We start from the raw sequence: 20185 nt of genomic DNA, 5'->3' as shown, positions 1-20185 counted from the left end.
TTTAAAATATATATATAAGGATTAAATTTTAAATTTTTATTGGGATTACGTCGCGATTGTTTTTTGTTTTTTATGTTTGAACCTGCGCTATATAATTTTCATGTTTGAATGAAACTGACCCGATGGATCGGGACACTAGTCTACAAAAAAAGTTTGAGCTGGTTGAGTCAAGAATTGATGTAGATTTGTTTAACGGATTAAAAACCCATTTAACCAATTTTTAATATTTTTATTGTTATTAAATTTAATGATTTATTTAATCAGATCAGCCAAACCAATTGGATCAGTTGAGTTGGTAAACTGGTGGCATGATTGGTTCAACCACTAGTTTGGTTTTAAAACTTTTTAGTTAAATTTAGATTTATTATGATATCATTTTTTTTCTATTATAATTAACCCTTTTTTATAACATTTTTATTTGTTTACCAAAATTTTGGATATTGTAAAGGGTGATTATTATACACTTATAATAACATTTGGAATTTTGATAATATTTGATTTTTTAAATAAAATTTAATAAATGAGTGAGGTTTAAATAATATATTTAATAAAATTTACAAATGTACTTTTTATTAAATAAAATATGGTTAATATATTTTTTTTATGTAAAAAATAAAACATTTTATTGAAATAATATTGTTACACATATATGCTCTACTATCAAGGTACCCTCACTTGAGTACTAAAACCACATATCTCTTTCATAGTGAGAATTGTTTCGCTAAATCATAAAGAATCTGCTAGCTAAGTACTCCCGACAACTAAACTTATATGCCCTAGAGCCTAATCACCTCATGTCATGTTGCCAACCTACTAAGAAATCAAAGAGTGATCGATCAACCTATCAAGAGGCAACACATGGCAAAGGAGATCAACCTATATTTATATCCCACCTACCCCTTAGCAAAGAGACTTTTGACACTTACACACCCTCTCCTTTTAAGTTCAAGCATGATCCTTTCATCTTCTCCTTACTCCTCCCTCCTCTCAACTTAGCTTCTCCATTAATATCTTATGGCTCTCCGCCCAAATTGCGTGAACTGAGTTTGGCCTTCACATCACTTTTTGGTATCAATAATTGATGTAATGAGCATGTACGAATTAGGCTTATTCTAACTTAGATCTTCCTGCAAATGAATAAAAATGATAACAATATTTACAAATTTAGACACAACCTCAAACAACTTAAAACCAACCCCAAACTAACACAAGACAACAATATCCTTAGCAACAATTATTGATCTATACAACCCGTAAGACCTTCATTACCCATATTATGCAAGTTACATGTAACAACCCCACCTAGACATTACACTCAACATTCGAACCAGCAAACCCGCCCAACTTTTATGGGCAAACCTAGTGCCTCTAGGGTGAGCAAACCTCATGAAACCCAAACTCTAGTTCATAGTAGCTTACAAAGATGCAAGAAGAGATGAAAATGTAAAAAGAAATGGCCTAATCTAAATTGAGCATAACTAATTAGGGTGCATATTAGTGTTTGAATGTTCACATTACTTGTCATCAAAGATTTTTTTTTAAAGCACAAATTCAATTCATATATAAGATGTCAACAATTAATTCGTTTAAATCGTATTAATATTGGACTTTATATTGCCACTTTTGGTGAAATAGTAAATGGTGAAAGTAATTAATAAGTCCTTTTTATTATGGGGACAAGATGACATTAATCCCTCTACTATTAAATGGATCAATTTAGTACTTGTACTGTTGAAAATAATTAAATAAAACCAAATTTCATTAAAGTTAATATATACTAGTTAAAAAACATTTATGTCGGATAGTTGAAGTGCTATCAGTGTAGCGAAAAACAAAATCTAATGAACCTGCACAATGAATTTGTGTGCGAGGAATGAATCTAGGATAAAAGAAGGTTTGCAATTATACCTTTACTGATCTGAGTAGAGAAAATATGAGTTTGACATGAAACTTTTGATGTAGAAATCAAACCACAAGTGCAACAGTTTTCCTTTGACTTCTACCATCTACAGAGTGAACACGATCAAAATTTTCTCTAAAATTTTTAGAGAGAGTTTTGAAACTTATCTTATTGATAGATTTAGAACTTTGAGAGAGGCAAAAAAAAAAAACCTACTACTTTCGTTAAGTGTGATATCAGTTTTAATGCAAAATCCTTTACAATCTCTTTGACCGAATTTATATATTTTATAGCAATTTAAAGTTACAATTATGAAACGTAACCCAATGTGACATAGTTAAGAAACTACCATTTGACACACTAATTGTTTGCCACATGTTTTTATTGGCTAAAGTTTAAAATGAATATTATTTCGATATAATTTCTTTATAAAAACATATCAATATAACAAGGACCATATATGTTAATAATCTTTATTATAATTGATTTAGTCGTAGATTAGGAAAAAATTATAATTTTGTGCACACTTAGTCCAATTCTAATTTTTTCTTAATATTAAGTCTTTATATACCGTTTTTAATATCCAATATTGAAAAATATAAATATATGCTTAAGTCCCTAAAATTTAAAATTTATTCATTTATTCATGCGCTCATTTTTCTAATTATTAAAAATTGAATTTCATATATAATATAAGTCAAGTATTTCTTTCTTTAATAGATAAATGAAAAAAATATTACACAATATTGAAATCACATAAATTAATTTATTAATTTAGTTACCAATTGTGTAATTTTTTTCTTTATTTTTTAACAAGAGTGCTTATATTATTTTTAATTTTTCATTAATAATATTTATGAAATGTTATAAATTTTGTTCCAATTTTTAATAATTTAATATAATATATTTTAATTAATACATACAACCAATCCATGCATCGCACGGAGAAAAAACTAATTTCTTATTATAATAAATTAGATTAGACCCTAATTAAAATATAAAAACACATTTCACATTGTTTTAATTGGTCACCTTATAACACATTATTTCTATGTCAAATTAAATTAATCATAATAATATTTTTATAATTAATTTAACTTGTGTCACAAGTTAAATATAATTTTAATTTTTGTGGATTCTGAATATTTCAACCATAAGATGTGATCTTATAAGATTTTGTAATGTTGGCGGTAATATTAAAACACTACTAATATTACGAATAGCTAACGACATCCAACCATGCATCACCGTTATCCTAATTGCAGGAAGTTGTGGTCTGACATAACCTTTATATAATAATATGAACATGTAGTATATCCATTTATCTATGATATGTAGATTGAACACAAGTTATTGAACAATCGCACTTGTATTGTGCAATCTTCTATTTCTTGTATTAACTCATTTCAGCACGATCATACATTTTCAGTCTCACTTGATCAAAAGGTTCGAGATATTGCTCTCATTATGTAGGAAGAAAAATATTATTTAATAATTCATATCTCGCTACATAGATTATGATATTCTCAACAATGATCTTTATAGTATCGTCAATTACAAAAGATGTTTGACTGTATCAAGAGCCTCAAGCCCAAGGATCATTTACATTGTTGTCACTATAAAAATTGTTATGACTATTACATAATAATCCAATAAGTATATAAATATTAAAATAGACTTTTAGTTGAGTGGTAATTTTAAGATTTTACCAATTATAGAAGGATATTTTTGTGATTTCTCTAACTAAGTTGATGCTCGATTGACCCGTGACACCAACTCAATAAAGAACTTAAATAGAAGTATAGATATAAATAAGTTATTAGTTATAACTAAAAAAGAAATAATTGCATAATTGAAAACAGAACACAACAATTTAGGGAAAATTAGGCAAAAATGCTGAAAACAAAAAAAAAGTGGGAATTAGGCTGGAATTTCCCAAATTTAGGGAAATAAATCGATTTTGAAAAGAGAAACAGAAAACGTGTATTGGGAAAAAAATTTTTAAAAAATACTTTATACAAAACACATTTTTTTATAAATATATTAGCTCCTTTAGTTTAATGCTTAAATGTTAGTGGTTTTGTCTTTGAAATTGTAGGGGAAATTAGGCAAAAATGTTGAAATAAAAAAATTAGCGAATTAGGTAATAATTTCTCAAATTTAAGGAAATATATCGATTTTGAAAAGAGAAACAAAAAACATGTCTTGAGAAAAATACTTTTCGAAAAAACGCTATTTACAAAACGCATTTTCTTTTAACAACATGAAATACAAAATACAAATTTTAATAGGAAAGGAATCGAACTCAAGATTCAAAAACAAAACCACTCATATTTAACCATCAAACTAAATGAGATAATATGTTAAAAGAAAATGTGTTTTTATAAATAATGTTTTTCTTTTCAAAATTGATATATTTCCTTAAATTTGAAAAATTACGACCTAATTCGCTATTTTTTTTATTTCGGTATTTTTACCTAATTTATCCAACAATTTAACCCGATTTATTTGTTTAAAAAATCGAATAACTTAAATTATTTAAATTTAAAGATTAAAAAATTGAATAAAACATTTATTTTAAAAGGAGTAAGAATGAGAGTCACAAGTGGAAAGAGGGGTGGGATGGGTTTCACCAAATTGGGGCGCAGCAACAAAATCTGTGTGGAGATGATTGCTTTGAAGCTGCTGTACCCTCACACACTGATCACAATTCAGATGCAAGTTCAGTGGATCACAGCCTGTCCATATTATTGCTGGCCTTTGTCTTTGTACCTCTTACAAAAACCTTCTTAAATGTTCTTTTAAATAATTGCTTTTTCAAAGAAAAATTTTGGAGTATTGTTGGCTGAGCAGTCGATTGGATTTTTAACAATTTAAGATATTAACTTGTGTCAATATTTTGTCCAAGTATTTACGAAGAGTTACGTACGGTTCATAGAGAGCCTCGGTTGGTAGTGATGATATTTATAAGATTTAGGAGAGATGTCAATACGAAGCATTCAAATAATAATAGAAGTACTTGAGTACTCGGCAATTCAAACTTTATAGAGCCCTTACCCGCAAGCAAGGTACCACTTGATAGTACTATGCTCTCAAGTATGTTGTCTTTAAACGTTAATTGATTGTTCAAATCCTCACACTCGTGGATATTACATAATTAATATTCACAAATCCTATACTAACGCCTCTTTCAGGTTTTATAGGTCATATTTCTACCAATTGAAGTCTTGTTTCTATGAATCGTACAAGGCTCAAGGACAATACTTTCTGTTATTAAGGGTTTGGACAATCACAATACTTAAAAAGACTTTTTCCAAAAAAGTCGACTTACCCTCAACATATTTATGTTCAAGTTTTTTAATTTTGTCATCGAAGTTTTTAAAAATTAAGTAGAATATATGGCGATTTTTTAACTTTATTATTATTTTTTAAAAAATTGAGATTCAAATTCCAACGTGACACTTACAACTCAAACCAACTTCTTTTTTTCTTCTTAGAAAACCGTGAATCCCAACTACTTAAATTTTGGTCACAAAATAAACTATTTTTTATTTTTTTCAAAGAATGGTTTACTAATAAAAAAGCTAAAAAAATTAATACAAATGAACGAGAGTCAAAGCTTCGAGTAAGACAAAACAAAGATCTTAAAAGCCAATAAACTTGAAGCTTGAGTTGAATTGTCGTAAGAGATTCAACGTTTGATTTGAGTATTTACAATCGATAAAGGAGTACATACCATTAGAATTAGTAAAATAATTTTGATGCGAAGAGTTCATGTCACTTGACTTTATGATATCAAACTAAATCAAGAGTATCACAATCTAATCATAAGCATTAATTATAGTAACTCACCATCTTTCAAACTTAACTTAAATCTCTTGAAATAAACCTTAGGGTTAACTAAAAATGGCTTACAAATAAAATAGACAAAACTTGGTACAAGAGAACGAGAGTCAAGGGTCCCAATAAGACAAAACTTTGAAAAGTTCAATACAAATGAATGAGAGTCGAAGCTTTGAGTAAGACAAAACAAAGGTCTTAAAGGCCAATAAACCTAAAGCTTGAATCAAATGGTCCTAGGGGATTCAATACTTAATTTAAGCTTTCATCATTGATAAAGGAGTAAAAAAGGATTCAAGCCAATACTTGGCACTTACTGTAACACCCCTTGCTCGACCTGATCGTCAGATTTAAGTTACAGGTTGTTACATTGTTGTCGTAGCAACTACATTCAATCAGACATCATACAATCATTTATACATGTAATCCAATGCCAAACACATTCAATTCATGTTAATCAATCAATTTCGAGTCTTAATCGAGCTTACAAAAGCTCTTTTGTTCACCAAATTGTAAAGTTTTGAAAGTTCAGGGCCAACATTGTCAAACAGTTTGTCACGTTGTGACCTCAGGCTACTCGTCGTCACGACGTAACTCACTGTCGGTTGATGTTGCGACAAGAAAGGTTGGTCGTCAGGATATGGACTTTGTTTTTGGTAAAAATAAATCATTTGGTACCCATTTCAAAGCTTCTAACCAAGTCTAACAATGTGATCACCAAATTACCTATTTCATTTGCATCAAAACATACCAAACAAACTCAAACATCCATTTTCAACTTGTTATCAAGACAATAATCACTTTGTTGACACCATTTTTTTTTATAAAACGGGGTCGACATGGATTTTAAAAACGAAAATGGGAGTCGCCACCAATCCTTTTTGATGAGGTGTGATCGGCTCACCTCGAAAAGTGGTTGTTTTTAATAAACGATTTGATTTTATTAAAACAACAATTTTGGTCCACGAAATTCAGAAAAATAGGTTTGGGAGTCGGTTACGCACGAGGAAGGATTAGCACCCTCGATACGCCCAAAATTGGTACCTAGTTGATTACTTAATGTCTTAGTGTCAAAAATTGAAAACTTTGAAGAGATTTAAAATACAATCTTTTATTGAAATATTGAAAATTTTCGGGAAAATGGCATATTTCACGTTAATCGAGAAAGAATTATATCTAGTAAGTTAGGACACAATGTCTTGAATACCCGATGCGCGAATAAATGCCAAAATTTACTTATTTAAAATATTTAGCTACCTCGAGTTCAAAAGGGGATCATGCCCAGTAAGTTAGGACACAAACTTTTCTTAATTCTCGAGATCATTTAAAACGTGAGTATGAAAAGATTCGCGTATTTAGATTTATTGTGAAAATCGAAACCCAGTAAGTTAGGGTGCGACTTTCTTGAATCTAAACATGAGATTTTGCTTATTCTAAAATCATAATTTATGCATTGAATAAAATTAATCTAACACGAAATAGTAGAAAAAAACGATGTTAACACTCGTAACAAAACAATAATGAATATGATATGTAAGTATGAATAATATGAACAATCATTAAAAATGAAATAAATAATGCAAAAGACAAATCAATCATATAATTGCAAATAAATAAACGAATAGAATTAAAACATTCTTTCAAAATAATAATAAACATGTAAATAACAATAAAAAATGAATACCATTAAAAATGTAAAGAGATATATATGTATATAAATATAAATTAAAAATATGTATGTATATGTGAATTATAAAATATATAAAATATATAAAATATATTTTAAAATATAAATAATATATATGTATGTACATGAAGTAAAATATATTTATGTAGGTATATAAAAATTATGAAATATGAAAATAATAAAATATATAAAAAAGTAGGTGTATATGTATATATTTACAAAAGTTAAAATATGTACATATATATATTATATAAAAAAAGTATGCGTGTATATATGTATATTTTTTGAAGTCATAAAATACGTAAAAGAAACATATGCATATATATAATGAAATTTGGAAGTAAAAGATAATAATAATAATAATAATAATAATAATTAGTTTAGTAACAGAATAATTAAAATAACAAACAAAGGACTAAAATGAAACTGGGCAAATTTTTGGGGTCGAAATCATAAAATGAAAAAGACACAGAAATGACTAAATCATGACGCACACAACAGGAGGAGGATCCAAAAGGGAAATAAACCAAATACCCAAAACGCAGCGCTGCAATGGACTAAAATGAAACGAAAATAAAATTGTGCGGCTAAATTAAAATAAAAGAAAAGAAAGAAAAAAGAGTCAAATTGCAACGTGTAGCAAAAGCGGAGGGACTGCGCATGCAAGTATCCCCTCTTTAAGAAAACACACGGATCCTCCCCTAGGGTCGGTTCACTGCGCGGGTCAGGGCCAAAACGGCGTCGTTTTGGCTTCTGAACCCTAGTTGCAAAATGGCACCGTTTTATGGGGCTATTTAAGCCCAAAATTTTTTAAAATTTCTCATTTTTCTTTCTTGTTTTAAAAAAAGCAGAGAGAACCTCCCCTCCTAAGACCGGCCTAGGGCTCCGCCCTTGCGCCGCCTAGTCTCCACCGTGGACGGTGGTTGGCGATACGCAAAAAGGGCATTTTTAGCTCGCGTTTCGCAGGATCCTTAAGGGTCAAGCCCTCTCAACCTTAAAGAATAAAAAAAAAGGCTGCCTGTGCTCTTTAGATTCAGTTCCGACGACGGAAGAGAACCCTTCAATGGCGCGAATGCGAGGTATCCGGTGAGTCGTCTCTCCCCCTTTTATTCTATACTTTGTTTTAGTTAAAATAGTTCTGGAAAAAAACAAAATAACATACAAACATAAAAATGAACAAAATAAAAGAACAAAGATTTAAACATCTTTCAAGACTCTTTTGCTATTCTGATTCACTGGTGTTCGTAAAAAATTACAAGCATGACTTTGGCCCTCTTTTATAGCCAATTTCAACAACTTTTTCTTATTATTATATATTTTCCTATTGTTTCTATTGCTCTTGCGTGTTTATCTTCTTATTGCAGATGATTTATGGCCGATAGCAGGGGCAGCGACTTGACATACGGCGGTGGCAGCTGGTCAAGTGGGGTGTGCCACTTGCTGATGAATGCGGCGCTAGGAGACCAAGGGTCAACAGATGCAGCGCTAGGGTTTCAGTCTCTGAAACCCTAGTCTGACTTTGGTTCGTTGGGCTAGGATATTGGGCCTTGGGTTTGGGCTGGTTGGCTATTAGGCTGGGCTTGGGTTAGTAATTGTTTAGGTTTGTTGTTTGGGTTGTGGTGTATTGGGTTTTTGGGCCCAGGGTAAATTTGGGCTTGTACACACTTAAACATCAATTAATCTTAAGCATTTCAATGACATTAAGGCATACTAACCAAATCATTCAAATACTTATATTTACCCATGTCAAATCTATTAAAACATGTCATTTCACTTTCAAAACATACACAATTCATTCATCAACACTTTAATAGCTTATATGCCTTAGTCATGAACCAAATGAACCATTCACTAGTACATATCTCAAGCATGACAGCAAAAATATTATTTCACCTAGGTACCTTAATCTACAATTTTTGCTTTTCCCCGATTATATTTGGTTTGATCCAATTCTCGATCTATACTTATTTCATTCAATTCATAAATATTAAATATTTATACATCATATCATGACATGAATGAACCTATAAAATTTCATTTTTTGGTACTCCTAAAGTTTTGCATTTTATTCAATTTAGTCTCTGAAATCAAAATAACAATATCTTTCAATTTTGAGCTTTGATTCAAAAATCGATTCCAATTACATCCCTTAGGGACCCTCTACTATCTATTATTACTAAAATTGCACATCAATTTCACAATTTATTCACTTTAGTCCTTATGTACAAAATTAACAATCAAATATTACAATTTAGTCCTTTTTCAATATCTAAGCTTAACGTATATCAATTTAACACCAATCTCTTCAAGAAATCAATAATCAAGAAATCAATAATGACAAGTTTCAAAACTTCAATATTTTTACAAATTGGTACATGGGTTAGCTAAATTAAGCTCCCATGACATCAAAAACATAAAACTTACAAGAAAATGACTTAACTACAATACCTAATTAGTGGTCGAATGTTGAAACCCTTAAGAGCTTTCCTCCTTCACTTGTGGTGGACGATTCTTGTTGAAGAAGAAGAGAAGAATTTCTCTTTCATTCCACCACCAAATTATATATATACTTATATTAAGGTTTAATTTAATTAATTAGTTAACTAAACTTAACATTAATCAAGTATAATAATTATTAACCTTATCGTCCACTTCCACCTCTTGAAAAATATTTATTTACCATTTACGACCATATAAAGCCTTGTAAGGTGTCATTTTGATGCTCGATTGATAACTATTGTTGTAAGCAAACTCAGCTAATGTAAGAATCTTTCCCAGCTACCTTCAAATTCAACCACACGACAATGTAACATATGCTCGAGTATCTGAATTACTCACTTCAATTTTCCATCGGTCTGAGGGTGAAACGTCGTACTAAAATTTAGCTTAGTAACCAAAGCTTCGTGTAACTTACCCCAAAATTTGGAAGTAAATCTTGGATCTCGATTTGAAATGATAGATATAGGCACGCCATTTAATCTCATAATTTCAGATATATAAATTCTAGCCAATTTTCTCGAGTGAATAGTTGTTCTCACAAGAGTGAAATGAGTCGATTTAGTCAATCTTTCAACTATCACCCAAATTGTATCTTTCTTTTTTGGCGTTAATGGCAAACCCGATACAAAATTCATAGTGATTCACTCCCATTTCCACTCAGGATTCATTATAGGCTGCAATTGTCCAGACTGGACCTGATGTTATGCTTTAACCTGCTGACATGCTAGACATTTTGCCACATATTCAGTGATCTCTCTTTTCATTCTCGGGCACCAGTACAACAGTTTCAAGTCATTATACATCTTGTTGTCTCCTGGATGCATCATATGCGTACTATTGTGAGCTTCGTGCAGAATTTCTTGTTTCATTTAGAATTCTTCGGTACACACAAACGGTTCCGAAAGTATAGATTCCCGTTATCGTCAATACTGAAGTTAATGGTTTGATTATCTTCAAAAAGTTTTTGTTTCTCTTGCAACTCGATGTCATCTTTTTGCAACTCCTAGATCTTCTGAAGAAATACAAGTTTAGCTCTCAACTTGGCTAAAATAAAGCCATCTCACTCCAAAGTCAAACAAGCATTCATTGCCTTTAATGCAAGCAGGGATTTTCGATGCAAAGTATCCGCCACAACATTTATTTTACCCGGATGATAGTCAATAATCAAATCATAGCCTTTAAATAACTCAAGCCACCTACGCTATCTCAAATTCAATTCTTTCTGCGTTAGCAAATATTTAAGACTTTTGTAATCTGTGAAAATTTGACATTTTTCTCCGTATAAATAGTGTCTCCAAATCTTGAGAGCGAAAACCACTGCCGCAAGTTCCAAATCATAAGTAGGATAATTCTTCTCTTGTGACTTAAGTTGTTGAGAAGCATAGACGATCACTTTTCCTTCTTGCGTCAGTACACCACCATTGATAAAGGAGCAAAGGAGGATTCAAGTCAATACTTGGCACTTACCATCAAAATTAGCAAAATAATTTTGATTCAAAGAGTTAGTGTCACTTGACTAATGACGTTAAACTAAATTAAGAGCATCACACTTTAATCATAAGCGCTAATTATGGTAACTCGTCACCTTTCAAACTTAAATCTCTTGAATAAGCCTTAAGGTTAATTTACAATTGCAGTGAAAAGTAGAGGCATAGCTAGGGGGTGGTAAAGGCTTTGGTTCCCCCTAAAAATGTAAAATTTTAGTTTAGTCCCTTTAAAAATAATAATATTGCAAATTAATATATGGTACAATTTCAATTTGCCCTCTTAAATATGAAAAAAATTCAATTTAGTCCCTTACAAATAATGAAATTATACCATATTGCACTTTGGCCCTCCCTAAATATCAAAAAAAAAATTTCTATTTAGTCCCTTAAAAATAATGGAATTATAAATCGATACACAGTAAAATGACATTTGGATCTCTTAAACATTTTATAATTCAATTCTGACCCCCTCAAAAAAATTTTCTAACTTCGCCTCTGTTGAAAAGTGACGTGAAAAAATTACTTTTCAAGAAACAAAACAAAATTAAAACAATAAAATTTATTATGTTTTTAATTTGCTGTTGTAAGTATATATAGCTTTGCTGGCAGAGTCTTTGCTCAATTGGCATTAACATTGTTGCTAGTGTAGAAGGATATGAGTTCGCTTATCCTTCTATTTTAGAGTTAAGAGAGATTATGAGTAATTTTAGACATTGTATTAAAAAGGCATAATGGCTTATATGGCCCTCCAACTTTATAAAGAAAAAAAATCATTTGTCTTCCATTTAATTTCTTTAACCTCTTTTATATAAAAATATTTTTTTAATTTTACAAACTAATTAACTGTTGTCGTGGTATACATATTGATTGTCACATGGATGCCACATCAACAAAGTAAACATACATTAATTTTAAAATGATTTAATAAATAATATAAGTTTATGAACTAAAAGAGAAAAAAAAATTAAATAATAAGCTAAACCAACTTTTTTTTCTTTCTACCTTAAAGAAAAAAAAAGTATAGCTGTTAGGTAACTATTGAATGAAGTTACTCTTGAGCAGGTTCCAAGTAGATTAAGTTGTTTATTGTGATTTTCATATTTCATTTCCGATCAAGTGTTGTAAGGAAGTAAACACTATTAATCTTCACATTGAAAAGGAAAAGAAGAGTCCTTTGACATATTTAAACAAATGCACTGCACATCTTACTCCCCCTCTAAACATTTTCTTTTCTATTTCCTTTCATAATTTCTGATTTTTGTCTTTTTTATATAAATGAACTTTAATACACTCGAACCCGCAACCCACACCTCAATCCCCCTAAAAAAACTCTTGATTGCTCAATTTCACATCAAACACCTGAAATGGTTGGGGGAGAGAAATAAACACATGCATGCTTACTTGAAGCAATTTGTTACTGTTTAATTTCTTTATCAAAACCATGCTCTAACAATTCTTTCTTACACTGAAACAGAAGTAATAAATTAAGAAAAAGACTCGATTCTTAATTTACATGACCACTGTCAAAGCATGCAAAACATATGTAACACTCTAAATTACAAGGCTTTTAAATTAATCAGTGATTACATTGCTAACAAGCATATTAGTAGTAAACAAATTATTATAAAGATTCCTCTACATCTCCCCAAAAAAAAACAGGATGAATAATAATAATGATAATAACAATAATAAAAGATTTTTAAAAAAAACTGTTCATTTGGAAGTTTCTGGTATTGATGTCTTCAGCAAAGCATCTACATGAATGGTCAAAAGGCTGCATGAAGAGCTTTTTACCAAATTTGCTATCATCTAACAATGATACCTGTTATATATATATGCTAGTCCCCTGCAACATATGCCTTCTCTTCGTAGTATTTCTTTTCGCTTTGCAACTTCTTGGCGTTGCGTTTCTACATCAATAGCAAGCACCGAAGTTAGAATATGTTAACATGGATTGTGCGTTAAAATACCATATATTCATGGAGTAGTTAAACACAGAAATAGGAAGCACGTCTTATACCAAAGGTAAAAGTAATATGAGGTCATTGTACTAAGAATCAGATTACATTTTGCTTTTTTTACTAAAAATTGAACAAATTAGTTCCTGTACTTTAGATAAAAAAGCAAACCAATTATTCTGTTAAAAATTTTATCCATTTCGATGGTTAAAAACTGATCCCAGATTCTTGACATGAGGTACAAGTGGCACACCAGATGTAATTGTCTAATTATTCAGTCAGTTACACCAGTTTTTATCATTAGAAATGGATGAAAATTTTAACCAAAATGACTAGTTTGTATTTTGTTTTAACGTAAATGAGGAAAATATAATCTGACTTCCAGTACAAGGGCTCCATAATACTTCTACCTATACCAAAATATAGAATAACAATAAATGCAAACCTCGAAAATCATGTAGTGTAAGTAAAAATACCATGTAAACCTCATGATTGGTGACTATCCTTTGGGCTACAGAGCTTGTGGTTATACTTTTGGGGCTTTCAAGCAACCGGAAAATTCCCATGCTCTTAGGAATTGCATATGGATCAGTTTCACCCTGTAGGGTGCAAAGTCATTTTAAATCGATAGACGCAAGGGGTCATAACAGTGAAACAAATCCGAGGGAAGTCTGAAAAACCTACAGGCAACGAAGAGTTACTCTCCGCAACTGTCCCGTGCACAACCAAAGAAATGTTGAAAGTTGTAATCTGTTCAAAATAAAGAAAATAGCCTCAGAACACCTTCCTCATTTTAAAAGAGAAAGAAACATAAAGCAGTGGTTGTAACAAATAATACAAATTGCCAATAGCATAGCTCTAGTGAGCAGGATGCAATTTAATATACCATCACCTGGCTAAAGAAACTATCAAAATCCAAATCATAAAGCAGTATGGTAGAATTCAAAGAATGGACGAGCTTAGGCATATAAGTTGTGGGTTTGGCAAAAAGGGTATCATGCATTTATTACTAAACCAAAAGAGTTATCGAAATTTTAGTTTTGGTTTCTAAAAGATTAGATGCAGTCTTTTGTAAAGAAATTGATAAATTGGGCCATGATAATTAGGAATAGAATCAATCATGGTTTCCCTTTCCTCACTTCAGCCAAAACCGACAAAGTGTCCTCATGCAAGTTTCAAGCTGATACATCACCATGAAGTCATATTAAAACTCACTGCAAATAGATCAGAAGCTTGTTGCAAACATTTGTTCTTCCACCAAAGTAACTAATTATGCAACACAGAATGTTATTTCGAAGAAATTGATACCTAGTTAAAGGGAAAAAATCATTTGCATAGGCACACCAATATTAAGTTAAGAAAATACCATGTCCTTTGTAACTTCCCAAGGTGCACCGATGATAACTTCATCAACATAACGGCAAGCTAACACACTAAGAGTGCGCTCAAGTAAATGCATAACTGGGTATGGCATTCCCCTCTGCTCACTGCAAGAAAGGAGACTAAAGTTATTCCTTGCACAGAAATCCTATATTGATAGTAGATTTTGCCCCACATGCATTGCAGTAAGGTGTAGAGGCAGGTCTCTAATGTTAACTTTCATCCTTCCAAATTCGGTTGTCCTAACAAAATTTAAATGGTAATAAACCAGACAGAAGAAAAAACAAGCATTACATTAATAAAGTACCTCACAATATAGTCAGGGTAGATACCAACTAACAAAAAGTCTCCAAGCTGCCTTGCCTTCTTGAGGATCTGAGTAAAATATAAAAGATGGCTTAGGGACATGGGCAAAATGGAATGAGTAGAAAAAGTTCTCTTACTCTACAAAAAAGCAAGTGCCATTTACCATATATACATAGGTCACAAATTACAGTAAAACCTCTAAAACAATATGATTGAGACTAGAGAAAAGAATATATTTTTTAAAGTGGTCATTTAGTTATCAATAAATGAATAGACCATTCACTTATCAATACATTAATATTTATTATCTTATGCATTCAAAAGGTTATTATACTTTATTAATCAACCAAGATTACTAATTTATCGAGGTTTTACTCTATCCATAATTAATTTTAGCTCTTTAAATTTATGATGCATACCCTATCTCTTTCAGAAAAAACCCTAACCCCCAACTTCTTATTCCAGTTTCTGTTTTCTTTCTTGATCCTCAAGAGGATCAGATAAAGAATTCATAGAATTTCACAAGAAATATGGTCTTTAACCTACTTAGGATTCGGCAAGAATGGTAACTAAAAGTTCCAGCACAGGTTAGTACTAAATGTTGTTATTGCTAATCAACCAATGGGTGTAAGAGCACTTCTTTATTATTATTGTTTTGATTATGAAAATAAACATCACCTAATTGGTGAGAGACATCACACCACTTTCAGATTGAGGGTAACAGCATTTATAAAAAAGGATATATTTTACTCTTTTCCCAGAAGGATCAATCAGAGGATGCCACCATCCAGATTGGCAAGTTATTGAATGAGCAAATGGCACACAATTATATGCTGAACTTCAATATTACAACAAAAGATATCAAATTCGTGTCATATTGGGATGAATTAGTTGGCCGATAGATATGTAGAACACAGATGCACTTCGACAAAGTAAATGGGCTTCTAATAGTAATCTGTCATTTAAAAGATATAGAGGTATCATCACTTTCTAATATTTACCAAGTTAAATCTTATACAGACCTATTATCCACCATGCTACTTCACTCCATTGTTGGGGGATCCCTAAATCAAAATGTACAGAATTTAGCAGCAGGGAAATCTGTTTCTATATCTGGAGTAAAATTGTAAATTTAACAAATGTATTTTTAAAACTTCTGGCATTTAACTTAGTAAGTAATCCCCCTCTGATAATACCCTCTGCATCTGACTCAAATATGCCTTTCAATAACATTATAGCATCAACCTAAGTTATTAAATTGGTTGAGCTACGGTAACACCCTCAGCTTCTTAACAACACTTTTGCCTGTTCACTCTAGTTCAAAATTTATTAAGAAAAGGTAAATATTTAAAGGATCCTCGTTACAGGAATGGCATCCTCCAGTCTAATTATCATCGAGATTCAAATTTAAGAAGAGCTACTAAATCACTAACATAGATCAACAATATCAACGAGCTACCCTGTTCATATGTGCTATGCTCAACAATTACAACAATATGTACATTAAATGAAACCATAACAAGACAGTAACTAGTGAATGCATATCTTACAGCAAAACTAAAGTAACAAAACATGGTAAGATGAAGAGCAATCACCAAATTGTCAATATGTCCCATTTTCATGCCATTGTAATAATATAATTAATAAGAAAATCAGTTGTATTAACGAGTGAGTAATACCTCCACATGCCCGGCATGAAAGAGATCGAATGCCCCATCAATGTAGACAATGCGAGCATTTGGTCCAGGTCCCTGAGGAAAAACTGAATGAGACTCATGTAAATAAGAACGTAGCTCTTAACCCTTTTGCAAGAAATGTTTGCATGCCAGTGGATGCAACTGTTGATCCACATTCATACTTTCAAGATTGCCAACAAATTGTTTTAGACCAGCTCTCAAAAAATTACCATTCAAGCAAATGATTTATATATTATCTACATGCATGTATTAATATGTTAATCATCTGTCAAGCTTATCCAGACTTTTATGTTCAGATGGTTACTTTTCGATAGAAATTTTTGTTTGTATTTATCCTACACAGCATAACAAGACAATTGCTATGGCAAATTATGAATTTTGTCAGCCTAATTTGAGAAAGATCCATAAAATCATCTTTTGTAGTTATCAAGGCAAAAAGTATGCCTTTACCAGGCAAAAGGAATATAGGGCGTTTGTATGCCTTTACCAGGCAAACTTGGCAAGACTAGTGTATCTTTTATAATAGGATTCCGAGCAACTATGGATGTTCTGAGACTCACTCTATTTGTTGACAGACTTTCAAAGATTTCACACTTTATTCCATCTTCGTATTGCCTAAAATTATAATCTGCTATTGGGAGCAACTCTTGAAGGAACTTGTGGAAGATTCTTAATACAAAGCTTAGTTTCTCTTCTTTCTATCTACAATAGATGTCCAAATGATATTTAATTATTTGTTTCACCTAGGATTGGAAGATCCGGTCAGGCTTCTAGTGAATAGAAGATCAGGTACCACTTGGGACAAATACTTCCTGTGGCAGTATCTCTTATAACCTATTGTGAAAGACTATACACATAGGAAATTCAGAAATCAGGGTAGATCACCTTATTCAATTTTAAGTCGTATAGAAATAAATTACCTTTTCTTCCACCTAGTGCCTAGTGAGTAGTGTCTAAAGATGCAAAAAAAGGCATGTACTGGAAACATACGCCACCCAAGCTTTTTCAAGTGGTAGTCACTTTTCGTTCCTTACCTTGCCATTTGAGAATTGCACAATCCTCCGAGATGTTGGTAGAAATTGAGAAAGCTGACCCCTTTGTAATTGACGCCTTTTGCCAGAATCTACCTTCGAAAGTGTGCTATTATTATCTCCAACGCCTTTATTATCATTTACAGATGAAAGTATCCTTCCTATGTGCATATAAGTTGTGAAATAATTAGAAACGCTGTTACCCTTGGCACACAATTTACAGGAGCTAGTAAATGACAGGCTACAACCAAAGGAATATCAAACATGTCTCAAGGAAATTTTAGTACCTACAATATCCGTGCTAGAGACACCTTCAGTGCGCTTAATCTGCTTGTAGCGGCCAGCTATCTTTGCCAAGGCATAAGCATCACTTCCATCAGGGAGAAGGCATGGATCATCACCATGTATTACGTAGTCAATCTTATGCTCATTGAACAGACTGTTCATGAATTCCTCAGTAATTGCATAAGGGGCATTTGCTATTACTTGATCCACCCACTTTAATCCACTAACAAGTGCCAGCCTGGAGAAAACTTCAAATAAGATCCATGGAACCGTTACACTAAATTAATTACAAAAATTCACCAGAGGAGCCAGTATGACAAACAAAGCAGCACAGGGATGAATTATATTTGAAAGTTCAGTATGTAATTGCATAATGTGTATATGCGTGTGCATATATATATATATCAATTTCAGGGCAGCCCAATAAGTTAGATGCAAAGAACACATCTAAGGTATAAAGCCTTCTAACATACACACTGTTGTAACCAAAATTGTTCCACCAGCTAACTAGCCTCTACAATCCATCTTATTCATTAACTATGGAAACAAGCATAACTGAAGTTGTTACGGTTTGGTTCTAGTTACAAAGATCTAATCTGTCGATATTTATTGAGTTGGCTTTCTCACTTCAGCTCTGTATAAATTATATGTTCTTTCCGTACTGTTTTCCATTCAATTATTTTTCTTTCACATGTTGAGGATGTCATAGCCTCTTCCCTATACTTGATCTTCAAAACATCAATCACCAAACCAAGATATCAAGAATGCTTTCTATGTGATTAAAACACAAAATGAAATAGAGATAATGAAATCAAGATACCACACTAAAAATGCCTCCCCCCAAACACCCAAAAAAAGGCTTTGTTAATACCTCTCTTCCATGGATAGAATAGGAGGTCCTTTATTAGCGATAATCTCCTCATCACTCACGACACCCACCACTAGTTCATCTCCTAAAGCTTTAGCTTGCCTCAAAGCATTGGCATGACCATAATGCATGAGATCAAAGCATCCATCCATGTAAACCCGTACGCGCCTCTTCTCCCTCTTCTTCTTGAGTAAGAACCCTAAATTTGACCAAGCATAAGACACTGGGAAATTCCCAATCCCACCAAAATAAGAAGTTGAAAACCCGAGCAAAGCTGCCGTTAGCATTAATCCGCCAAACAGATGTGGCGTGTTATACATCCATTCCCAAATCCAATTGTTACTCTCATATTCCATTGCCATTTCTCTCTCTCTCTCTCTTTCTTCAAAGCTCAATTCGAGGAGACACAAACCTGCAAAACAACACCACCACCAAATAAACCCTTCAATCTAACGTTACACCAAAGCTCATATACCTAAAGAAACAATTAATACACATTTCCCCCCCTCCTTTTCCACCCGAAACATGGAAATTAACACGATATTTACACACAAAAAAATGCATTACCGGTCCTAAAACACATTTAAACCACAAATAAATGCAGAAACGAAAGATCACAAAGCTAGATTTGATTTACAACATTCCTTCAAATCTAAATCTTACCCAAAAAAACTAAGAAACCAAAATAGCATTTAGAAGTTAAAACAAACAATAAACTTTACAACGCAAAGAAACAGGTATTAGAATATGAGCAAAAGCTTAGATCGAATCTTTTACCCCCTTTTTTTTTTTACTTTATTTTCTTTTCCTCCGTTTTTGTGTTCGTGTCTCCTACTTTTCTTTCTCCTTCTCCTTTGTTCTTTCTCTTCCTTTTTTTCTTTCTTTTTTTTCTTCTCTACCACGGATTTCTGACATAGAGCTGCCCCAACACACACACATATATATATATTTCTGATGTTAAATTAAATAAAATATTAATGAAAAAGAATTTTCAATTTGAAAAAATAAAGATCCTCCCCTTTTCTTTTTTTTTGGTTGAAGTAATTAGATCCTTCCTTTTTTTATTTATTAAATAAATTTTGTTCATTTTATTTTATTTTATTTATTAGCGTGTCTATTTCTATGAAATCCGTTGCTTCAATCTTAAGTCTTAACGAAGGGCTGGCTTTGACCAAACGTCATTCTTTTACCATTCTTTCTTTTGATTTCAAATACAAATAATATTAGATTTTATCACATCGATAGTA

At 31.8% G+C, this 20185-nt stretch overlaps 1 protein-coding gene across 2 annotated transcripts; it reads right to left on the bottom strand.

The window, feature by feature from the left end:
- Positions 1-12957: 12957 nt before the first annotated feature.
- LOC121225265 (ethanolamine-phosphate cytidylyltransferase) lies at positions 12958-19970 on the bottom strand. 2 transcript variants are annotated; one of them, XM_041109498.1, is made up of 10 exons: positions 19733-19970; positions 18942-19350; positions 18073-18308; positions 17789-17946; positions 16737-16808; positions 15059-15126; positions 14738-14858; positions 14056-14121; positions 13848-13970; positions 12958-13323 (listed from the first exon to the last, which is right to left on the bottom strand). In XM_041109498.1, the coding sequence occupies exons 2-10, from the start codon at positions 19298-19300 to the stop codon at positions 13252-13254; spliced, it is 1275 nt and encodes a 424-aa protein (XP_040965432.1). In that variant the 5' UTR covers positions 19301-19350; positions 19733-19970; the 3' UTR covers positions 12958-13251. The 2 variants fall into 2 exon arrangements, with proteins under 2 accessions (XP_040965432.1, XP_040965433.1); XM_041109499.1 differs by lacking the exon at positions 19733-19970 and adding an exon at positions 19602-19643.
- Between the last annotated feature and the right edge of the window lie 215 nt (positions 19971-20185).

Source organism: Gossypium hirsutum, chromosome D13 (assembly GCF_007990345.1).
Source record: "Gossypium hirsutum isolate 1008001.06 chromosome D13, Gossypium_hirsutum_v2.1, whole genome shotgun sequence".
NCBI lineage: Eukaryota > Viridiplantae > Streptophyta > Magnoliopsida > Malvales > Malvaceae > Gossypium > Gossypium hirsutum.
The sequence above is the reverse complement of the archived record's forward strand: the minus strand, read 5'-3'. Positions and strand labels throughout refer to the sequence as shown.

Excerpts from the sequence above, each read along its gene's own strand:
- LOC121225265 (XM_041109498.1), bottom strand. The coding sequence starts at position 19,300 with ATGGCAATGGAATATGAGAGTAACAATTGGATTTGGGAATGGATGTAT. Across the intron at positions 14,859-15,058 it reads TACCCTGACTATATTGTGAG|TGAGCAGAGGGGAATGCCAT; the intron begins GTACTTTATTAA and ends CCTTTCTTGCAG. Across the intron at positions 13,971-14,055 it reads AGAGTAACTCTTCGTTGCCT|GGTGAAACTGATCCATATGC; the intron begins GTAGGTTTTTCA and ends TGCACCCTACAG.